The following is a 22865-nucleotide window of genomic DNA, read 5'->3' on the forward strand; positions in this document are numbered from 1 at the left end:
CCCGACGGGAGCTGTTTATTGCCTTTCCTCTCCGTCGTGCTTTCGGCTTCTTCCCTCCCCTTTCGCATTTGGCTTCAAGCGCAGGATGAGATTGTAAGGCTTGTCAATCTCAACTTGTTTGCCATAAAGAATCCCCCTCGACCATGCCGAAAGTCATCAGCTACACTCCGCCGTGGCTCTCGCGCCCGGCGCCCGGTGCCTCCATCTTTGCCAGCTCCGGCTCCAAATCACCAGAACATACACCCGGAACGAAGGACGTCGTCTATTCGGGACCTACGCGCATTCAGGCGAAGCGGGGGAATGAGCTGTTTACCGTCGTCGATAACCAGATTCGCTGGTCCAGCCTGACCAGACTGAAGGATGAATGGCAGCACAACTCCAGGTCGAATGACAAGCAGCAGTCTGAGGATCGCACTGTGCAGTACAGGGTAGGACAAGGATTAACTGTGATTTATTGCTGGTCTGAAGCTAACCTGATGCCGTATAGGTTCTGAATGTTCCTGTCTTCGAGAAAATCCGTCAATTGATTCCCTCGCCAAATGGCGCATTCCTAGCCATTGTTGCCGATCGCACCGTCTTCATCGCCGTGCTGCCTGATCCTTCCCATCTGTCTGGAACGGACAGCTCTCCCATCCGCGTGAAATCTTACCAGCTTGGCCCTACCACCCACGTCATTCCTGAATCGCCTGTGGTGTCGGCGCTATGGCATCCATTGGGCGTACACACCAACCTCGGGGGCTGTTTTGTGACTATAACGGCTGATGCTGCAGTCCGAGTGTGGGAATTGGATCGGAACAACCACTGGTCGTTTGACCGTCCGACCCTGGCTGTCGACCTGAGGAAGCTGGTGGACGGAACTTCATCGGACCAGGACTTTGCGCCGTCGGGATTCGGGAAGAACAAGGGATTCTCGGCTGACTTTATCGACATGGAAGTTGCGTCTGCTTGCTTTGGTGGCAGCGGAAATGAACGCGAGGACGCATGGGCACCCATGACTCTGTGGGTTGCAATGAGACCGGGCGACCTCTACGCTTTGTGTCCGTTGTTGCCCTCCAAGTGGCGCGCGCCGTCAACGACCATCCCCTCGTTGACTGCGGCCATTGTTCCGAAGCTGGCTTCTCTGGAGGAGGATCCTGCCGAGTATGAGGATGACCTGACTGCCTGCCGGCAGCAGTACGACTGGCTGGCCGAGATTGATAACCAGGACCCTCTACATACGGAGTTCGACTCGGAGACGGGCTCTGGTTCAGACGTCCTCACGCGCCCAGCCAATCCCAGCGCGATCCCCAGGTTACAGGGCCCGTTCCGGTTCGACACGGGCGATGAGATCGATGACCTGGACCTCTGCGATATCCTGGTCATCGGTGCCAAGGTCGATCTCGATGCGCTCATGATGGGTGAGGAGGTGCGCGCTCTGGAAGACAGCGGAGATGACCGTCTGTCCGCCACGGTCATCTGCCTTTCGACTGGAAGCGGTAGGATTCATGTCTGCCTCGAGCTCGATGGCGTTGAAGGACAGTGGCTCCCTAAGGCGAAGAAGAACGTCTTCAGCACTCCTGTCTCCGAACCATCCGATCTCCTACTCGTGGAATCATTGGACACAATTAGAGGGGAGCGTGACTCGTCCAACAACTGGCCTACTTTCACAAAGGATGCCTACTCGCGGTACAGCTTCTTCGTTACGAACACCAACAACGTCACCTATATCTCTCTCACTTCCTGGGTTCAGCGACTCGAGGCTGAGCTGCAGTCAGAGGACACCGTCGGCAGCTCTTTCCGCCTGCAGATCCTTTGCGAAGGCACTGCGTCTTTGAGAGAGCGGATTCTTGAGGTTGATGGAAATGCCGCAGGCGCCAAAGACTTGACGGGCCACCTACCAGCCGCATTGGTGTACTACGATTACGATCTGGGCTACTTGCTACTCACATCCCACTCCTCCACTCCTCACGCTGCCATCTTGGACGCACCAGAGGTTCTTCCCTCCATTGCCGATCTCCACATCTTCGACCCGGAGGAACAAGTTCCGGGTTCGCCCATCCTGCCCCCTCGTCGGCCTCCATACCAAGTTCCCGCCATCTTCTACGCGGAGCCCCCTCTAGAGTTCTTCATCGACAAACACGTCCCGCACCGTCAACGCCAGGCCTTGAAGGAACAAGTTCGGCTATCCCCTGCTACGCTGGACCTGGTTGCAGCTGCGCACCGCATCCTGTCCGCCCACACCAACGCCCTCGAACGCGCTGCATCAGACCTCTTCCGCCGCTGCGAGCGTTTGCAGGGCGAGATGCGTGATCAGCTGAAACAGCTCGCCGACGTGGCTGACCGAGTCAAGGGCGTGTCCAGCGAAATCGGCGAGGATGGCAAACGGATGGAGGGGTCCCGCAACGGAGAAGCACTCGACCAGCGACTGCAGGCAGCGAAGGACAAGCAGGCACAGCTTGTACAACGCTACGAAGCACTGCGTAATAAGGTCCTGAAATCCGGTGGCCGGCCACTCAGCGATAAGGAGAAGTCGTGGGTTACTGAAGTTGAGACGTTGTCGGAGTCGGTGGATCAGCCAGAGGGCGAGGGCGACCTGACACAACGACTCTCTGCTGTAAGTTCATTCCAGTATGTCTATCAAATATGATACTAACAACTGTATAGGTTAAGGAGATTGCCGGCGATCTCCTCAGCGAGGCCAAGACGCTCGCAGTCAAGTCGCCCATCGCCGCTGAACCGGGCAGTCCAGCGTCACCAGGTGGTGCTCAACCTCGCGTTTCGGTTTCAGCACGACTACAAAAGCAAAAGGTTGCGGATGCTATGCTGATGGTGGAACGAGAGTACGTCTGCTTCATTCTTTATGTTTTTGGGGTCATATACTAACGAGATACTCTAGATCGGCCATCATCGACAACATCACATCGCGTCTCGAACGGCTCAACACAGCGTTATAATGGATACCACAGTAGTAGAAGCATGCATGAACTGGCTTGATTTGACTTGACTTGAAATACTACGAATGCAATCACGGTCAATCTTCACCCACATCCTAGACACACATCATATCGATGAGACCGTAGAAATAGAAGAATCCCTCTGATCCTCCACCCTCGCCCTCGCCATCGCCATATTCATCTCCATATCCTCTTCATCAGCCGTATCCCTCCTCTTAGGCCCCCGGACCCTCCCTCTCCCAAACCGTCTCTTCTCCCTCCCCATCACACCAGTGCCATGACAAACGCGCGACGAAGCAATCGAATCACAAACTCTACTCAGGTCACACCGAAGCACCACCAGTTCTTCCTCTGATGAGGAGGACTCTTCTATATATTCTTCCACCTCACCCACATCCCCCTCTCCCTCACCCTCTCCATACCAACCCTCATCACTACTCCCACCACTACCACCATCGCCACAATTATAATCATCATCATGCTCTCCCACCCCGACCTCCTGAACACCATCATCCTGACCATGCTGTTCATCATCTACATCCAAACAATCAAACTCAACACTCGAGTCAAATCCCTCAAGACATGCCATCAGAGTGTATAGTCTGTTCATCCTCCGTTCGGAATATCTGCTGCTGTCGCTGCAAGCTTCGCAGAGAAGATTATTCCGTCGACGCGTTCCCTCGACGATTATCATCTCGCGCCGGATACACCGGTTCCAGGGGATGAGACGGCAGGGAGTGAAAGTTGTGGTGGTGAGGCAGCCGCAGAGGGGGTGTTTGGTTGTTAGGGTTAGGCACATTCTTTTTTTTTTGAGTGGGAGGGGAGTTGAGGGTGGGTTTCTGGGTTTGAGAGTGGTTAGTATGGTCATTGTCAAGGCAACTGTATGCTGGGTTGTATGTGTTGGAGTGTGGGTGGGTTGGATGAGGCACTAGGAGGGATGGATATATGTCTGTGGCGCGGGTAGTAGGTGGATGTGTTGTCTGTTGGGTGAGATAGAGAGAATGATGCATGGCGATAGTGTTTAGAATATGATGATAGAGAACAGAATGAAGGCACATGAGGTATATAGATATTCTTAAAGGTATTGTTGGTGGATGGTACTTACCTCTTCTCAGGATAGGATAATCCTAGTAGGGTTTGATGCTCACGTGAAGAATGAAGAGTAGTAGTGAATCGAATCACATGGATGAATCTGAGTGATCTGAGAAGGAGACGATCAGTGCTTTAAGTATTGTATTCAAAGAAAGTTAAAGAGCGAAGAAACTCTGGTCTCTCTACTAAGCTGTGAGACGTGGTATAAACGGCAGGTGGTGTCGTTTGGCAGCGTCGGTATGGGAACTGTCAGATTATAACGGGCAAGTGTCTGGGTGTTTCCGACTAAAACCAGACAGCGCTACAGTGAATGTTTTGTCAAAGCAATTTATATTTTTGATCCCAAGCAATGTATGGATGTGTCCACACTTGAATAAAGAAATAGCCGAAATATCCAACCAAAGCAATTTCCCAAGCTGTATGCATGTTCTTATTCAATATCGGTCATGACATCCGTAGCCCCAAATATGAACAGCCAAGAACTCCAGAGTCTCGTCTAACACCGTACTTCGTGCAGCTTGTCGTTCAAGATGGAAGAGCTAATAGCTCTGTGGACCTGTTGCGAAGGCTTTCCAAGTTCGTGCTGTTGCCTCGCCACCTTCAACTTTTTGCGTGATGGCCGTGGCCAGATCATCCACAGCGACCTCGTACGATGGAGCATAGAAGACAGTCTGCGACAAAGGAATTAACTTTCGGATCTCCGTATCAAAATCCCCCTGCTTCCAGGCATTGAACGCCGGGAGGACATCCGACGGTAAATGGGAATCGAAACTTTTGGTCGCCAGATAGAGGTAGACAAAAAATCTGGCGTAGTAGACTCCACAACGAGAATTCCACACTAATTCATCATAAAATTCCTTATAGGCTGTGTATCTGCGCCGGTGCGAGCCCAGAGTGATCGAACCTTCAGGGATTTTGAGGTCCGCCACCGCAATAGGCTGGGCTCTGACAGGCTTGTTGTCCTTGTCCCACCCAAAGAGGAGCTGGACAGATTGAAAATGCCGATGAAGCATTGGAGAGTCTTCGTCAGCGTGCAGGTACTCGTACCTCCTTCGGTACCAGGAGTTACAGATCCGCATAATCATAATGGCTCTGTAGGCCTCGAAGCGTAATTGTGATACGACGTGGATTAACTTCGTGGGAAGGATTCTAAAAAGGTGTGGTGGAAGATAGATGCATTCAGCTCTTATGCCAGACTGAGTCAGGACGTCGTTGATGCGTTGTTCTGAGACCGACAGCATGCCCTGCTCAGCCAGGTAGGCGTCGACGGAACCAGGCGACGGTGAGAAAGGGAATTTCGTAGACTCAGGCGCCGACGAGGACATCTTATTGAGTACTACCTGAGATGGAATGTGAGGTGAAGCGATGAAAGATGGGAGATCTTCAGATGGAGAGACTGCAAAAGACCGGACTGCACTTGTGCAGAGAGACGGAGAGAGCTGAAGCTCTCGCGGAAGCTCCCCCATCACCGCCTCCATCTGCCTAGTCGGGCAGGCTAGTCGGACAAGGATGGAAAACCATAAATGTGATTGGAATGGACTTCCAGCTTTCCATTCCTTCATCTTGATCCATATTTGCTAGCACCAGGTTGATAGTCGGGATAGTAAAGGTAGAAGAAGAAGAGGAAGAAGCAACGTAGCTGCAAATGATGATATCCCAAGCCAGTGTGATCGATGAGAAGCTTTGACAGATCTGATGGTCTGACGAACAGGAGTAATAGCTATCGGTGTCACCTCAACAGACAAGTAGGACAAGATCCGGGGGAACAACAACCTTGCACTCCGGTCTTGTGCTGACGACGTAGAGTGAGTCGATGACTTGAACTGGTTGATTATTAGGCTTATGTTTGCTGATGAATAAAGCTGGTTTAGAAAGGTAGATACTGAGATGTAGAACATGATCTACTTGTAGAGTTGTAGATAGATCACGGCCGGTACGCTATACAATAGGACGAAGGTCAGCACGAAATCACTATGATACCACATTCAATAGCAGGGGGCAAGCACTGCAGGTTGGACAAACCGGATGAAAGATCAACTTATTTGGGCCATTGATATAAGGCGCCTCTCATATGCAAGTCACACTTTCTTTCCTCCCATCCAAGTTAATAGCAACAGTCTGCACCATACAGTCACCGTCTTGCAGCGCTTGATATACGACTCAAAGATACGTTGTGTACATTGATGAAGACTACATATCTACGTTGAATGACAAATTGCGAAGAAGAACTCATGTGAAAAAAAGATAGAGATCTCTTCCAAGTAAATACCCGTAGTATATATGTCATTCATAAAAATTTACTGAACCCTGCAATATCCAATGCGTTAGCAAGTGCTGATCAACAATGCAAATCTCTGAATTGCACTCAGATTACGTACCGTTCAATCAAATGGACACCAGAGGCCGTCTCCACAATCCCACTGACCTGACCAGGCTGGAGTGCAAAGGCGGCGTCCTCAAACTCTTTCTGCATCTCATTCCGTCCAAAGAAGCCCCTAACATAAATTAGTCAAGTACCTGCAGCGGTATCATAAATACGTACAGATCTCCACGTTTCCTAGCACTGCTGCAGTCGGACTCCGATACAGCAATGTCACCCAGACTGGCTTCTCCCGCATTGATGCGCGCCTCGTGGCTCCGGAGGATCTCGATAGCCTCCTCTTTCGAACGGGTGATTTCAGCTTCCCTCCAGCTGCTGGGACGCCTACTGTCCCTGTGCTTAACGAGAAGATGGCTGCAGCGGATCTTGCCCTCATTGTGACCGTTACCATCAGAGCGTCCTGCGGGTCCGCTATGGTAGTTGGCCATATAGAACTTGAGCTTCTCCGTATCTGTGTCGGCCGGCGGCTCCCAGCGAGACTCTTTCGTCATAGGGTTGAAGTAGTAGGGAAGGTTCTTAGAGTTGGAGTGGCGAACCTCCCAACCTGCCGGAAGACCTGTCTCTACCTGTAGTGTTTACAGTCAGCACAGATGCCAAATTTGGTAAACATGATCTTCTCTGATAGGATTGAGTATCGGCATACCATGTTGTGAAAGAGGATGTGCGTATATCTAAAATCTGCGGAAGAGTCTATAGCTTCACGAAGGAAGACAAGGATCCAGAAATGACGCGGGGGGACTAGTGGAGTTATATAAAGTTGCAGAAGTCGGAGAGGCTTTGCTGGTACTTGCAGCTGCGGGACAAACTGCGGGGGAGGGATGGCTGCAAACACTGCAAACATTGACGGGGCGGTGAGCTGCAAGTCATGGAACTAGCCGGTGGTGCTTGGTTCAACGCTTCTTCCGACTTCCATTGACGATCCCCCCGGCCATCTCTCTATTCCCATCAGCCACTATTCGCGTCTTTCGTTTTCTATCTGTTTCAAGTGAAAGCTTTCCAGCGGATACAACACACTCGCTCCATATCTATACGCGTGAACTCATTACTTTCCGGCACACTTCATCAGTAAAACAAACCCCGAAAATGTCTGCCAGCCCATCCCCCTCTGCCGGTGGCGATAGCAAGCCCACCGATCAAATTCACTTTCGATTCTGTCGCGAATGGTAAGTTTTGATCTCTTCATTCTTGTCGAACCTTCTGCTAACGTCTACAGTTCCAACTTGCTCTACCCGAAGGAAGACCGCATCAACAACCGGTTGATGTTCACCTGCCGAACCTGCCATGTCGGCGAGCCCGCAACCTCCTATTGCGTTTACCAAAACAAGCTCAGCACTCAAGTCGGAGATACCGCTGGTGTGACCCAGGATGTCGGATCTGATCCTACGGTTTGTCTCCCGGGTTTCTGTGATCATTGTGGGGAAGAGATTACCTGCTTCGTCTGTGACACATCCTCCGAGGACTCCTGGTCCGAAGAGGATTATGATGGCTTTTCGTCGTCATGAGGTCCAGCATGCGCCGCGCTCGCGTCATGGATACATTCCAAGTTGTCTTGAAGTTTCCGTGGCTAACCCACTCTTTCCTTAGCTTCCTCGTTCCAACAAGCTCTGCCCGAGCTGCGGCGAAGCCGATGCAGTCTTCTTCCAGTCGCAACAGCGTTCCGCAGAAACGGGAATGGTAAGCCTTCATGCCGCTTCATCCCGTATCCATGAAGGTATCGGCTGACGCTTACTTTCTAGAAACTTTACTACGTCTGTTGCGCGTGCGGCAATGTTTTCGTCTAATTCTCGATTTGCCATACTACATGTCATGTACCTGATACCCGATCTTGGTTTTTGTTCCGTTAAGCAGCATTTTTTGTGGAGTTCTGGCGATGTTTGGGCAAAGAAAAGGGGAGTTTGAAAAGAGAAAGAAATTTCTATTGCTACAAACGGGATAAATATAAGAACAATTCGCTTCCAAATAAAAGGTATATCCTACACATGCATCGGCGCCAACGACAGGATCTTTGACCACTGTCGTCCTCGTAGTTCCGTAGCCACGACACCTAGTATATGTCAGTAAAGCTAATCTCCTAACACCGTCTCGATCATGTTCCGCAGTGGTCGGCTAGACTGACCGTTCATTCTTGTTCCGATGGGGTCTCCGGACTTGTTGACGAGAACACAGGCATTGTCATCGAACTTGACGATCGAACCATCCGGGCGCTGCATTTCCTTGGCCGCGCGGACGACAACGGCATGGCGAATGTCTCCTCGGCGAACCTTGTTTGCGATACCGACGTTGTTGCTGCTGTCGGGGCCGAAATTTCGTTGCTTCTGGACCACGACCACGATGCGGTCACCTATTCATCCCGGAACCCCAACATCAGTGTTATCCCTTTGATAGTAAATGGAAACGGCGAAATGATCGTACCAACGGTGGCGGGGCGCTTCTTTTTCAGGACATTCACGCACTCGACAACGGCGGCGCCGGAGTTGTCGATGCAGTTGAGCATTGTCTGGATCGGGGGTTTGTCAGTCCGCGAAAATTTCCTCTCCCCCATCATAAACACCAGTAGATACGCTCACACACCTTTAATTGAATCATCTTGACTGTGTACCCTGTCCGGAGGTGGAAAGAACGTCGGGGGGAGTGAGGGGAGTATAGAGAGAGATGGGGATGGCCGAAAGAAAAGCAGCGCCAGGCAGTTTGGCGGGCCGGCAGGTTTCGCCGACGACCGACCCCGGACGGGGACACTGCAGCAGCGACCAGCGCCAGCCTTCACATTAATTATTACTATCATGTCAATCTGCGAGTTTGTCCTTTCATGCGCGCTAACTTTCACTGCCTCTCCTTCGTTTCCTTTGTTCATCATGCCAGTCACTCCTCTTCGTATTCACGTCGTTCCCTAAAATTTTTCTTCTCAATCCCGCTCCTTTCCCACCCCCCAAAATTGTTTGGCGCCCATATATATTTCTAGTAGTCTCGTCTTCTCTGCTTCCCGACCTTCCGCTGTTTCTTCCCCTTGACGCTTTGACGCCTCATTCTTACCATTAATCCCACCCACACTCTTATCACCCCCTCAAATCCTCTTGCATGGGATCGTCTGGGTCGACATTTCACGATGCCGGTCTCCAAGGCAAAATCCAGCCCCTCCGATGACCGTCGGGATCGGCTTACGCTCGCGAAACTGGCCAGCTACGACGACGTCGCAACAGATGCGCTGGTTGACCGTGTACGTTTATGACCCTCGATTGGCCGTCATGTAGCTGGTCGCTGACTGTACTATCCTCGCAGGCGTACTTTTGGACCAACACTCGCAAGAATCGCACTAAATACAACCCCGCCCGCGGCATCAGAGATGATGATGTGGCTAGCACTCTCCTTCACGATGTCATTGTCAACAAAGACGCTGCCAAAGCGGAAGAGAAGCTGTTGAGCATGCCAGGTCTCAAGAAGTACCTGGCTAAGCTGCCCACTGACCGGGAGAAAGAATGGTTTCGCCGCCATCTCCGCAAATACATCCAGATGTATCTCCCTGATTCCCCCTTTGAGGTGACTACGACCAATCGCTACACGGTGACCGAGCATGAGGCTGCCATCTGCGCCCGCAAATTCATTAAGCAGGGCCAGGAGATCAAGTACCTCAGCGGGACCCTCGTACCCATGACCAAGGAAGAGGAGCAGGATCTGGATCTGAAGAGAAAGGATTTTAGCATTGTCATGTCGAGTCGCAGAAAAACCCCCTCTTTCTTCCTGGGTCCCGCTCGGTTCGCCAATCACGATTGCAACGCCAACGGTCGACTGGTGACGCGCGGCATGGAAGGCATGCAAGTCGTTGCCATCCGCAACATTCATATCGGAGAGGAAATCACCGTGTCTTACGGAGAGGATTACTTTGGCATTGACAATTGCGAGTGTCTTTGTTTGACGTGCGAACGGGCCGTCCGCAATGGCTGGGCGCCTCAGCTCGATTCCGACCAAGAGAGTCCCGCTTCCACGCCAGCTTACGACGAGCCTGCGCCCTCTGAGGCTCTCCTTTCGCCCAGGAAACGCAAGCACGTCTCCGACACCGATTCAGAGAGCTCTCCCTCGTCGACTCCCCGCAAACGAACCAAATTTACTCGCCAGAGCTCCAAGTTGAGATCCGAGGTCGTGTTTTCTGATCTCACACCCTCGATCGAGTCTTCCACGGTCCAGCCAGCGGGCACCGGGCTTTCCTCCCAAGCTTTATCCGTGCCACACGCTGCCGCAGCCGAAACCGCCAATGACCACGTCATCGACAACAAGAGCGACACCCATGCCGAATCGACCGCGCAAAGCACCACCACTACCACCGCCGATCCTGATTCACCTGGTTCACTGGACGATTCGCACCGCTCGTCAACTTCAACAGCCGCAACGTCCGTTTGTGACAACTCGGTGCAAATCAAGGTCGAGGAAATCACCGAGACTACCGTGCAGGCACCAGTTTCGACTGTCGAGGGACGCCTTGATCTCTCCACTGAGCCAGAACGACGTATGCTCGGTGTAGACAACGATGCATTGTCGGACTTGTCAGACTCACTGGAACTCGACGAGAAGCTCGGTACCGTGGTGAAAAAGTCCCGAAAATCCCGCAGCAAGGAAGTGGTTCCTTCAGTCGAGGTTGAGCCACCCCGTGCTCGGGTTCCTGGCGACTACACCAAAACCTCGAAACTTCTAGCACAAGCGTACGACCGCTGGGTGGATTGCCGCACATGCAACGCCTGGTTTGTGCAGCAAGATTCCTACCTGACGCGACGTGAGTGTCCCCGGTGCGAACGGCACTCCAAGCTGTATGGCTTCCAGTGGCCGAAAACCGACAGAGAGGGCCCTGGGGATGACGAGGAACGTGTGATGGACCACCGCACTGTGCACCGATTCTTGTACCCCGAGGAAGAAGCGCTCATTTCGCGCAAGGACCGCGGTGTCAGTTTTGGAATAACCCCAACGCCCGAACTGTCCGAACCTCACGCAGAGACCGAGGACAGTGAAGCCGGCGAGGACCGACGCAACACGCGCGCCAGCCGACGACGTACCCGGTCCCTTCGGATGACTATGTAATGATGGATACGGATCGATTTTGGGAGTACTAATCCTGGAGTTTGGTTTTTCTTTGGAGTCCGGTGGAGTCCGGTTTGGAAGAATAGGCGTTTTTATCACAGTGGGCACGAGCGTTGCCATGAGCCCGGCGATATTGAAAGGCTTTTTGAGACGTTTTAAAGATCTTGCTTCCCATTCATCTGGTCTGGCTTTGGCTTTGTCCAGTCTAATGATTCCGCATTTGGTTACCCTGTATAGATTACTGCTCGTTTCCCGGCCCTTGGTACACTTCTGTACTTACACGACTTTATCCCCAACCCGGGGTCTTGGAATTAACTTATTTTTACCCGTCGGCTGACGGACATTGCTTGAAGAATCTTTTCCTCCTCATCCTTCCCCCCGCAAATTGCTGGTGCCGCATCTCCGCATCTCCGTCATGCTGCATCGTGGAGGAGAATAATTGCACCAATGGCAGCCCTGTCGGCGCTTTGATCCCCTTGGATTTCTTGTCCTCATGATATTCTCGTGCAGGTATTCCAGGAACTCCGATATTGAATCTTAATGAACTTCGGTCTGCTTCATACCGACCTCACTCTACCATCGCAACCATGATGTCCTATAAAACGCTGCTGCTCTCGGCGCAGCTCTTCCCTGCCAGGACCACCAGGGATACTACCACCACCTACAGCCATGGCCTTCTCACGCCTCCTGCTAGCCCTGTGCTTCCTGCTAACACACTCCCTCACCAGCGCCTACGACGCCCCCCTCGTCACTCTAGACTATGGCACCTTCCAGGGCAGCTATGATGCCACCTACAACCTCTCCTACTTTCGCAAAATCCCCTTTGCAGCACCCGCCACAGGCGAGAACCGCTTTCGAGCTCCCCAGCCGCCGCTAAACATCACTACCAATGGCACCTACGACACCGACCAATCCTTCGACATGTGCCCTCAACGCACCGTCAACGGCTCCGAAGACTGCCTCTATTTAGGTCTCTACTCCCGACCCTGGGACACCTCTTCATCTACCACCAGCCGCCCCGTCCTCGTCGTCTTCTACGGCGGCGGCTTCATCGAAGGCGATGCCCTCTTCGGCATGCCCCCCAACGCCTACCCCGTCCTCAACGTCAGCACCCTAAACGACTACATCGTCGTCTACACCAACTACCGCGTCAACGCCTTCGGCTTTCTCCCCGGCCAAGCCATCAAAGACTCACCCACCTCCGACCTCAACCCAGGCCTCCTCGACCAACAATACGCCCTGAAATGGGTCAACACCCACATCCACCACTTCGGCGGCAACCCCAACAACGTCTCCATTTGGGGCCAATCCGCCGGCGGAGGCTCCGTCGTCGCCCAAATCCTCGCCAACGGCCGCGGCTCGAACCCCAAACTCTTCTCCAAAGCCCTCGCCAGTTCCCCCTTCTGGCCAAAAACCTACGCCTACAACGCCCCAGAAGCAGAAGCCATTTACACCCAGCTCGTCAACCTAACGAACTGCACCACCGCCTCCGACACCCTCAAATGCCTGAAAGACGTAGACGTCCAATCCATCCGCGACGCAAGCCTCATCATCGACGCAGACAACACCTACACCACCTCATCCTACACCTGGGCCCCCGTCATCGACGGAACCTTCCTCATCGAACCCCTCACTTCCACTATCTCCTCCAACTCCTTAAAGACAGACCTTATCTGGGGCATGTACAACGCCCACGAAGGCGAGAACTTCATCCCTCCAGGCCTAGAAGACACAGACACAACGAACGGATTCAACTCCTCCCTCGCGTCCTTCCATAACTGGTTAACCGGGTTCCTCCCCGGTCTTGATACAAACGATATAAATCTCATCTCATCGAAATACTACCCTGTCTCTGGAACAGCAGAGACACTATCCTATAACACGACGTTCGTACGCGCAGGGCTGGTGTACAGAGACGTGGTGCTCGCCTGCCCGGCGTATTGGGTTGCTTCTGCGGCGAAGGAGAAGGGGTATGTAGGGGAATATGTGATTCCGCCAGCAAGACATGGGAGTGATACGGAGTGGGTATGTTGTTATCATCCCTTTTATCTTTCGTTCTGGTTTATGTAGTACATGCTGTCTATGGAGATGATACTGATAGTGTGAATGTAGTGGGACACCGTTTCGAGCGTACAACAAACCGACCCGTTAATCTACGACGGCTACGCGGGCGCATTCGGCAGCTTTTTCCAGACGGGGGACCCCAACGCACATAAATTGACGAATGGGTCGGAGCCCGGCGTGCCGGAGGTACAGCAGTCAGGGGAGGAGTTTGTGATTGCTACGGAGGGGTTTGAGAATGTGGGGTTGACGGAGTTGAAGGATCGGTGTGCGTTTTGGAAGTCGGTTGGGGGGAAGATTCCTATTTAACTGTTTATTTTCATTCACTGTGGTTGTCTATTCAGATGATGGGTGGGTGTTGTTTATAGTGTACTGGTGTGGTGAGGAAGAGGAATCTAAGTAGAGAGATGATGTGGTGGGGAAATATACAAATTATAATACATGAGGTACAGCCGTGTATATCCTGAGTGATGCTTCGAGTCAATGCATACATACAATGCATGTCGTCTAAATATTATCTTTCCTGGTTGCCGTTCTCCAAACGCCGTCGTCAGAGGCTCCGTCAGTTGTAAGTTGACTGGGCCGTAGTTGAATAATAGTACAGATTGTGCTTGTCGTTGGTGTCGTTGCTGCCCCTAAATCAAGGCCTGGCCGCGGAACATGCCCTCGCGCACTTCCTTGACCACGTCCTTGCGGTCCTTCTTGCCGACCAGGACCACGGCACGACCACGCTTGCCCATGCGGCCGAGACGGCCGAGACGGTGGATGAAGTCGATCGTGTTGTGCGGGACGTGGTAGAGGATGACCGTCTTCACGGCGATGGTGTCAATTCCGCGAGAGGCAATGTCTGTCGTCACGAGAACCTTGGTGTTCGGCAGGCCACGCTCCATGCCCGGCTTGTTCTGCTGTTCAGGGTAGACAAAGGGAATGGAGTTGTCCTGGCGGCGCTTGTTCTTGGCTAGCATAATCTCCTCTGCGGTGGGAGGGATCGGGGACTCGGTGAACTCTTCCAGCAGTTCCTCCTGCTTACGGCTGCTGGAGTCGCGGGAGAAGGACTGGGCGTCGATACCCTTTGAGCGCAGGAACTGGGCTACCTCGTCGGCTTCTTCACGCTCGTTGACGAAGACCAGGATCTTCTTGACCTTGGGTCCGGCCTGGGCCAGGAAGGGATGCGTCGGTTCGGTGTCGCCTGCCTTTCCAATGGACCAGATCACGTCGGCGCAGGCCAGGTTGCGGTTGCCACGGTAGGGGTCCCGTTGGATGTCCACCACTCCCAGCTGAACACGACGGGGGATGGCATGCAGGTTTGGTGTCGTCAGTCGGCGAATGTCGGGGTAGCGCTTACGAAGGAGATTGTCGAGACTGCGGGGAATGGTTGCGGAGCAGAGGATGAGCTTGTGAAGAGAAGAGGCCGACTTTTCGATGATCTCGGTCGTTGTGGGCAAGAAGGAACGGTCCATGAGCGAATCTGCCTCATCCAGCACCAGGTGGCTAACGCGACTCAGCACATATGGATCCGTCTTGGCGATCGAGGCAAGCAGGTGGGGAGTGGCGACGAGGACGTCGATTCCGCTCGGGTTGAAAAGGATGCTCTTGATACGACGTGGGGTCAGGTTGGACGAGATCATTCCCGACCGGTATTTGACCGTGTGCGAAAGAGCCTTGACTTTGGCGCCAACCTGGGCAACCAGCTCGGATGTCGGGACGAGGATAATGACCCGGGGTCTACCTGCGTCCGACAACGGAGGCTCTTCCGGGGCAATGTCGAAAGCCCGGTTCTTGAGCTTCTCCTCCCGTTCCTTGGCCTTTTGTTCCGCCTCCCGCTTTTCAAATTCCTTGTCCTCCGCTTCCATACGCTTCAGGGAGTCGATCATGGGAATCAGATAGGCGAGCGTCTTTCCAGACCCGGTCTCGGCAGCCAGAAGATATTGTTCATAATTCGGTTCATCGTTGAAAACATCTTTCGATGTTCTCATCGGGACAGGGTCTTTCAGGAGTTGTGGGATAGCAAGGCGTTGAATGGGAGTTGGTACAATGTCCGCCAGTCCGGGGAGAGCTTGAGAAGAGATCGAGTGGCGCACGACCGGCAGCAGAGGAAATTGGTCGAAACTCGAGACTTCTGCGATCTTATTCTTGATAGCGGTTCGGCGACCGTATGGGATGGGCGCCAATGCCGTTTGCATCTTGAGCGCCTTGTAGAGAGGACTGTCCGGCTTCTGCTTATCATCTTCAGCATCCCCGGAGCGCTTGAGAGCTGCCCGAGACCTTGACCGTGGCGCATCCCGAAGGCGCGCTTCCGTTTGGTTCATGCCCGACCAGGGGCCGCCACGATCTCTTCTCGAACGTCCCTCCTTCAGGGAAGACTTGTCGACATTGGAGGACAGAACCATGCGGGCGGCCTGGCGGCGCTGTCGGACAGTTGCCATGGAGCGGACGGCCTGCCATCCGGCGAGAGGAGAGGACATGGTCGCCTGCGTCTGACAGAGCAGACAGACTTGAGGCCGAAGCGGCAGAGACAGTCTGCCCAGGCGATTCATGGTGAGGATGGGGGGTGGATGAGAGAGAGTGATGAACGCTCGTCAAGAATCTTCTACCACTAGTTTTATCTTTTGCCTCCGGAGCTCCAATCCAAAAAGAATCAGCAGCCGGTCCCGTGCCAGTCCGTAAGGGGAAGGCGCTCGGGCCACAGGAACGATCCCCCGCTAATCCCAAATCAGACTGGTGGGATCGGGGAAACCGCCAGGCGACGAGGTGTCGAGGTGTCGAGGCTGGCCAGACAGGCGCTCAGGCCAAGTTCAGGCCAGGTTCAGGCAGTCTCAGGTGTGAAGTTGCCATGGAGACTCCCGACGCCAAAATGTCAACAGCGTCAAGCTGCGATTCCCAGCTTCAGCCGGTTTGCGAACGGCTTCGAACTACTTATTAGTCAACTTGTCAACACTGTCTGTTCGGGTGTTTCTGTTTACTCCTTCTCCCGTCACCTTCACTCTCAGTCCCCCCCCGTCTTCTTGTTTTTACTTCATCCTCGTTGGTCCGGTGGTGGATGGTGTGTTGGTTGTCTTCTTCCCTTGCAATTGTCTATCCTGTCCAGCGTGCCGTCATTGTTGCACATCGCCCATTTTCACCATCTCGGTTGCCCTGTTCTGCCTACGATCAGCATCCCTTCGTTTGTCGGACCAATTTTTTTTCGCAGTAGTTTCTTATCAAAAGTAAAGAAAGAACCTGACGAATCGGCTCTCTTTCGCATGATCGCCATTTTGTGACGCATCTCATTTACCCCATCTTGTTACGATTCCCATGAGCTGCTGCTTAACGTCCGAGTGAATTTTAATCCAAGCGACTCAATTATTGTCCGCGTTCTGTTCTTCATTTGCGCTGGTTCGTTTCGGACTATTTCTAACGACCTCGTTGCGATCGACTCATCCACCTTTTTCGCCTCCATTCGTCTCAACCAGGTATGGGCGCGTTCCAGTCCGGCAAGGGATAGCTATGATTGCAGAGACCTTGCATTGCTGCGTTGTGACGAAAGAAGCCATTGCTGATTCAGCTGCCTGCAGCTGTGTTTTCTTCCAGGCGCGCTTGTCGACTGGCTATTTTTGCCTCTTTTGAATCACCAGTTGTTGTCGTGCATTTTCCACCAAGATGGGCAGCAGTACCACGCAAAGGCCGCTGTCCGAAGTAAGCCCGATGGCTCAACGACGAAACTCCCCAAGTTGGAATCAGAGTACCAAAGTAGGTCGCTCCACGTGCTGTTGTTAATCCTCCGACATCTGGACCTGACCATGTCGCTCCAGATGAAGTCCCAAGAAGCATCAGCGTATGAAGCACCCGCATCACCGCGTCTTTTCTGGCAGGGCCGTGAGTCGGGCTCTCCCTTTCCCAAGAGCTCGGAGAACCAGAGCCCTTATGACCCAGACGCCTCGTTCTCGCCATCCAAGCGTCCCTCCCTTGAGAATCTCAAGCGCGCCTCGAGGGTCAAGAACAGCAACATGTTCCGCGATCACAACCAGGAGTACGATCCGACCAATGTCTATGTTCCACAGAGGCCCTTGGCCACTAGTCGCTCGCCACAGAAGCAGGCCTCAAATGCGCCCCCTGCGCGACAGGCAGAGTCCCACGACAGTAACCCGAGCGGGCCCCGCCCCCCTTCTCCGAGCAAGGACCAAGTCCCCCCAGCGAAGTCTTCCCTGTCGCGAGCCAGTCGCTTCGGGTTCAGAGACGCATTTGACCCCGAAAGTGAGATTTGGTCTGACATTGATGGAAGTCGACATGCCAAAAGCGTGACGTTCGACGCCGCTCAGCCCCAGGTGCACGAGTACGAAATGACCACGCCTGATCCGTCCTCCATCGCTTCTGGCTCCCGCGAAGGCAGCTATGATTCAGAAGAGGATGAAGGGGATATCAGTTTTGATCGCGAATCCTCCCTCGACCGTGATGACAGTTTCGATGCGTCCTTGGAAGACCTCGAGAAGACCCCAGTTGTCCTGCCCGAAGACTGGCGATACATGAGTCCCGCCAGCGCAAACGACGATCTGGTGAAAGACGAAGAAGATCCTTTTACGGAAGACGACGAAAACCACAGCCCCGACCCGCGGCCATCCACGCAGCAAGGTCCGCCTGTCCAACATGCTCGCGTCGAGTCGCTGGACTCCAATGGCGAACGCCGTCCCTTGCCCCCGCTTCCTCCAACCAATCGCCCGTCCTTTGGCCAGCGCGGCTCGTCTCCACAGAAGCTGTCTGCAGCCTTTGAGCTGGCAAGTGGAGGTCAGCGAGTGTTGCCGTCTCCTCCGGGCCCCGCCACGTACAGCAAGTCGGATATCACTGAACGTGCTCGTGCATCCATGTCTCTGGAAGATAGGCTACGTCTCATGATGATCCAGGAAAACGAACGGAAGAGCAAAGACTCAGACCACGCGGATCACCAGGCGCCCAAGCCAGACACAGAGACTGAACATGACCTAATTAGCGACTTCGAGGACGATGACAAGATTTCAAACCCAGAGGAGGCTGCCAAAGATCACGATGAAGAGGCTACGGAGGTATTCTCTCCTCCGCGCATCTCCCGGGATTCCATTCTGAGAGACATCCGTAAGAGTGAGAGCTATGTCGACGACTCCTTCGAGGAGGATTCGCAGATCGAATCAAGCCCCCACCACTATATGCATTACGACCCTGACGTCCCCATCCCATCCCTGGAGGACGATGATGACGAATACCACGATGACGACGATGATGACCAGAGCAGCGTGGTGATAAAGCCCGAAGAGCACGATGACGATCTTTATGACATTCCGGAGTATTATGAAACTGTTCAGTCTCAAGCTTCTTCCTCAAAAAGCCTGAAAGACCATTTGCCTTCCAACGAGGAGGGCGATCAGCCCAGCTTGCCTCAAGAGGACGAAGTCAGGGCGCCGCAGAGCGAGTCACAAGAGTCCGAAGACAGACAATCCACACCTGTTCCTGAAGTACGAGAGGAGCCTGCTGCCGAGCAATCGCAAGCAGAACCAGAGCCAGAACCCCAACCCAAAGAACTGTCGGCTCCAAAGATGGCAGCCATGAGGGAAGCGCTGCAGCGACCCTCGACACCGGATAACCAGGATCAAATCTCAGAACCTTCGACCCCTGAGTCCGTTATACGACACCCTATTGATGAAGAGTTCACCGACGAGGAGGTATCTGCTGATGAGAGTGTGCCAGACCCAGTTGCCACCATCAAGGCCCCTGGAACTGGTCTAAAGACCCGTCCATCCCTCACCCCTGCGGACGTTGAGCAGATGGCTGCGACGCGCCGCAAGGTTAGCGGACAACCACCTCCGCCCATGCCCCAGCTTACCAAGCAGAACTCGAACGACTCGCAGGCCTCTGCACCGGAGGAGGAACACGAGGAGGATACACAAACAGAGACCGCCAAGGAACCGAGTCGGAGACAACCCAGTCTCATGAAACTGGATATCCCATTCAGCATCCAGGAAGAGGAGAGCCTCGGATTCGGCTTGGATAAGGAGTTCGATCGAGTGATCGAGTCGCAAAAGGTGGAGTTTGAACAATCCCTGTCCCTACTCAGAAGCACCGCGTTTATCCCTCGTCTCCATGACGGCCCACACCAAGGATCAGAAGCCCATAGCTTGAAACTTAGACCATCAACTGACCACCATGTCTTAAAACAGAGAGGTTACCTTATGCGACATAACACGAAGGTTATCATCGCCAGTAGCCGCAATGAGGATGAAGCGGCAGTTGGAGGTGACACTCCTGCAGCGGCCCGGGCCGCACCAACGGCGCGCAAGCCTAGTCAGCAAACGTGGACTACGGTGCCGTGGAACGGACAGACTCGCCGAGCGAGTATGAGGACTTCCAGTGGCATGGTCCGGAAGAAGCCCGTCAGCGGACCCGTCCCACCACTTCCAGGCCAGCAGAGCAGCGTTCAGGAGCCCCCGGCGACCATTGAGGAGACCGAACCTGCGTTGAATGGTGCTCTGGAGGAGGGCGAAGAACGTGGTCGCCTCTTCGTCAAGGTAGTCGGAATGAAATATCTCGATCTGCCGCTGCCACGGGGTAAGTGCATGACTTTTGCTCAACTATTTTTTCGAAACGTCAGCTGACAGTCACCTCAGGTGAGAGATCGTACTTTGCCTTAACCCTGGACAATGGCCTTCATTGTGTTACCACTGCCTGGCTGGAACTGGGCAAGACCGCTCCCATCGGTCAGGAGTTTGAGCTCATCGTGCAGAATGATCTCGAATTCCAACTGACCCTCCAGATGAAGGTGGACGAGGAGAAGATGCGTGTTCCAGAGCCTGCTCCACCAGTTTCACCCACAAAGCAGAAAGCCTCCACCTTCAGTCGGGTTTTTGCTTCACCCCGGAAGCGCAAGGAGCTTGATATGAAGCAACAGCTGGCGTCGCAACAAAACAAGACTCGCGACGTCAACGCTCCCGTATGGGACCGGCTGAGAACGCTCATTGCTCGCGATGGAAGCTTCGCACGCGCCTATGTGTCCCTCAGTGACCATGAAAAGCACGCCTTTGGCCGGCCTTACACAGTGGACGTGGCATGCTTCAACGAGTGGGCTGTTGAAGAGCAGCCCAGCAGTGTAAAGAGCAAGAAGAGTACCAATAGTACTACTTCCCAGAGACGTCCCCCCTACAAGATTGGCAAGCTCGAGCTGCAGCTTCTATTTGTGCCGAAGCCCAAGGGCGCCAAGGACGACGACATGCCCAAGAGCATGAACGCATGCATCCGGGAGATGCGTGAAGCCGAAAGTGTATCCTCCCGCAGTTGGGAAGGGTTCCTTTCTCAGCAAGGTGGTGATTGTCCAGTAAGTACATGCAAGCCTGAATGTTTGTCGATCAACGCTAATTCATTTCATAGTTCTGGCGTCGTCGCTTCTTCAAGCTCCAAGGGTCCAAGCTGACCGCATACCACGAGACCACCCGCCAACCTCGCGCAACCATCAACCTTTCTAAAGCAGTCAAGCTTATTGATGACCGGTCTTCTTTGACTCAGAAGGAGACTACAACGCGAGGTGGTGGCCGTCGCAAGTCAGCCTTTGCCGAAGAAGAGGAGGGCTACATGTTTGTTGAAGAGGGATTCCGCATCCGCTTTGGCAACGGCGAAGTGATTGATTTCTACGCCGACAGCGCGGCCGACAAAGACGGATGGATGAAGGTGCTGGCGGACGCCGTCGGCAAGGGATCTTCTGGCAGCAGCCAAGTCAAGGCCTGGACGGAGATGGTTCTCAAGCGGGAGCGAAGCATGAAGGTGAAGCGGACAAGCACCGCAGCTCCTCCGCCACCCGCCAAAGACAGTGCCATCCCTGTTCCAACGACCCCATCGGCGCGGGCGCCACCTGTGGGTCGTCCTGGCCACAAGCACACTCAGTCACAGCCAGAAGTTCGCGGTCTGGATGCTCGCCGGCAGAAGACGCGGTCCCTGATGTTCTAGAGATGTTCTAGAGTTACTTTTTGTGTTCCACTATGTTCTCCATTTTACCCCTTCTTGTGACTTGCTTTTATTTTAGTACCTCCCTTCTTTCTGAGTTGTCTTCCTTTTTCTATGTTTGATCTTTGCTTCTTGTACGGTGTTGGAGTCTAGCCTGCCTGCTGCATCTTCCTTTTGTTCTACCATTTGAATTGAGACTTTCAGCATCCAGCACTGCTCGTTATGCAAGCGTTGTCATTTCTCTTTGTTTGTGATATTCCGTCTACTTTTTTGTCCTTGATTCTTGCACCGCCCTTTAATGATACATAGCGCCTTTCCTTCATGAGTCCATAATTGAGTTCTCGTTTCTCTGTGTATCAAAAAATCTCGGTCCTATTTCATCTGTTGTGTTCTACTTAGAAATTGTAACAGTTGACGTCAAGGTTGCTCTAGTAGTTTGCAGTAAGCTAATCATGGCTTATATAAGTTAATTAAAATCGGCGCATTTAGCTGGACCCGTATTTCGTTCTCCTATTAACCTTCTACAATATTGAACGTCATTCGCCCATTTCAGGATTCGATGTAATGGCCATCTGTCTCCCGCTTTTATATAGTTCCGCAGATCATTTCCCCATCACAACGTAATAGCATACTACATCGAAATATGATAGTAACTTAATTCCTGTAGTACAAGCCAATGACTCGATAAAAAAGACGGAAAACGCGATGCACTATTGTACGGTGCTCAGTAAAAGGAGCACTCATTTGGGTTTCCCGTCAAACGCGTGTGTGGTCGGTCCGACTTCTCTAATTCGTCTCACCTGAGTATTCTATTTCCATGGAGCTCTTGACTATTGATTCCCAAGCTTCGAGCCGTTTGATTGCATATATCTTCTAGAGACTACATAGATCAGCTTATATCTCCTGCTACGGACAAAGCCCGCACCTTCCCGAATAGGAAGAGAGGACGCGTCTCCTACACCTCGTTCCTCTGTTTCCTCTTACATACTTAGATAGTTGCTAGCATCATACAACACCAGCTTAATTGACGTTTTATAATTCTCTTTTTTCTTGGCTTCCACTTCTTTGCGTTTGGAACGGCTCTTTACTCCAATTCGGGGCAAACGCCCTATGCTTCCTGTCATGCGTCTTCCCGTCTTCCCTTGCGTGTCTTCCCTAGACGGAATTTAATATGCATAAAGACAACAGCACCTTGAATGCTCGTTGCCAATGTTACTACCATTGCGATATACAGTAACGTGTCATTTCCTCACCTTCAAAGTATTCTCACTAGATTGAAGATTCTCTCAGTTAATGTGAGTAGTTTCGGCCTGTACGTCAATTGACCGCTTCACAATGCAGTCTTGATTCCCTCAAAACATTCAATACATACAGTGAGTAACACCGGATTCTCTGGG

General features: G+C 52.9%; 10 protein-coding genes across 10 annotated transcripts; 5 read left to right on the forward strand and 5 right to left on the reverse strand.

Moving 5' to 3' along the window:
- Window positions 1–143: 143 nt before the first annotated feature.
- On the forward strand, window positions 144–2933 carry AtWU_01784 (uncharacterized protein; the record flags this gene model as incomplete). The annotated part of the gene is made up of 4 exons (XM_035496898.1): window positions 144–428; window positions 488–2593; window positions 2644–2819; window positions 2876–2933. The coding sequence occupies 4 exons, from the start codon at window positions 144–146 to the stop codon at window positions 2931–2933; spliced, it is 2625 nt and encodes an 874-aa protein (XP_035352791.1).
- Window positions 2934–3039: 106 nt separating this feature from the next.
- On the reverse strand, window positions 3040–3732 carry AtWU_01785 (uncharacterized protein; the record flags this gene model as incomplete). The annotated part of the gene is made up of 1 exon (XM_035496899.1): window positions 3040–3732. One exon carries the CDS (start codon window positions 3730–3732, stop codon window positions 3040–3042), a length of 693 nt encoding a protein of 230 aa, XP_035352792.1.
- Window positions 3733–4564: 832 nt separating this feature from the next.
- Window positions 4565–5350, reverse strand: AtWU_01786 (peptidyl-prolyl cis/trans isomerase; the record flags this gene model as incomplete). The annotated part of the gene is made up of 1 exon (XM_035496900.1): window positions 4565–5350. One exon carries the CDS (start codon window positions 5348–5350, stop codon window positions 4565–4567), a length of 786 nt encoding a protein of 261 aa, XP_035352793.1.
- Window positions 5351–6322: 972 nt separating this feature from the next.
- Window positions 6323–7051, reverse strand: pin1 (peptidylprolyl isomerase ESS1; the record flags this gene model as incomplete). The annotated part of the gene is made up of 4 exons (XM_035496901.1): window positions 6323–6332; window positions 6404–6520; window positions 6568–6971; window positions 7049–7051. 4 exons carry the CDS (start codon window positions 7049–7051, stop codon window positions 6323–6325), a joined length of 534 nt encoding a protein of 177 aa, XP_035352794.1.
- Window positions 7052–7488: 437 nt separating this feature from the next.
- Window positions 7489–8186, forward strand: AtWU_01788 (DNA-directed RNA polymerase II core subunit RPB9; the record flags this gene model as incomplete). The annotated part of the gene is made up of 4 exons (XM_035496902.1): window positions 7489–7568; window positions 7619–7790; window positions 7990–8079; window positions 8142–8186. 4 exons carry the CDS (start codon window positions 7489–7491, stop codon window positions 8184–8186), a joined length of 387 nt encoding a protein of 128 aa, XP_035352795.1.
- Window positions 8187–8378: 192 nt separating this feature from the next.
- On the reverse strand, window positions 8379–8991 carry AtWU_01789 (mitochondrial 54S ribosomal protein uL14m; the record flags this gene model as incomplete). The annotated part of the gene is made up of 4 exons (XM_035496903.1): window positions 8379–8449; window positions 8522–8746; window positions 8818–8902; window positions 8977–8991. 4 exons carry the CDS (start codon window positions 8989–8991, stop codon window positions 8379–8381), a joined length of 396 nt encoding a protein of 131 aa, XP_035352796.1.
- A 517-nt stretch (window positions 8992–9508) lies between these two features.
- Window positions 9509–11469, forward strand: AtWU_01790 (SET domain-containing protein; the record flags this gene model as incomplete). The annotated part of the gene is made up of 2 exons (XM_035496904.1): window positions 9509–9619; window positions 9682–11469. 2 exons carry the CDS (start codon window positions 9509–9511, stop codon window positions 11467–11469), a joined length of 1899 nt encoding a protein of 632 aa, XP_035352797.1.
- A 669-nt stretch (window positions 11470–12138) lies between these two features.
- Window positions 12139–13839, forward strand: AtWU_01791 (putative carboxylesterase; the record flags this gene model as incomplete). The annotated part of the gene is made up of 2 exons (XM_035496905.1): window positions 12139–13494; window positions 13582–13839. The coding sequence occupies 2 exons, from the start codon at window positions 12139–12141 to the stop codon at window positions 13837–13839; spliced, it is 1614 nt and encodes a 537-aa protein (XP_035352798.1).
- Window positions 13840–14165: 326 nt separating this feature from the next.
- Window positions 14166–16067, reverse strand: mrh4 (ATP-dependent RNA helicase MRH4; the record flags this gene model as incomplete). The annotated part of the gene is made up of 1 exon (XM_035496906.1): window positions 14166–16067. The coding sequence occupies one exon, from the start codon at window positions 16065–16067 to the stop codon at window positions 14166–14168; it is 1902 nt and encodes a 633-aa protein (XP_035352799.1).
- A 1102-nt stretch (window positions 16068–17169) lies between these two features.
- Window positions 17170–21471, forward strand: bud4 (putative GTP binding protein (Bud4); the record flags this gene model as incomplete). The annotated part of the gene is made up of 5 exons (XM_035496907.1): window positions 17170–17259; window positions 17322–19559; window positions 19695–20082; window positions 20142–20845; window positions 20899–21471. 5 exons carry the CDS (start codon window positions 17170–17172, stop codon window positions 21469–21471), a joined length of 3993 nt encoding a protein of 1330 aa, XP_035352800.1.
- Window positions 21472–22865: the final 1394 nt, after the last annotated feature.

Source organism: Aspergillus tubingensis, assembly GCF_013340325.1.
Source record: "Aspergillus tubingensis WU-2223L DNA, scaffold_3, whole genome shotgun sequence".
Taxonomy (NCBI): Eukaryota; Fungi; Ascomycota; class Eurotiomycetes; order Eurotiales; family Aspergillaceae; genus Aspergillus; species Aspergillus tubingensis.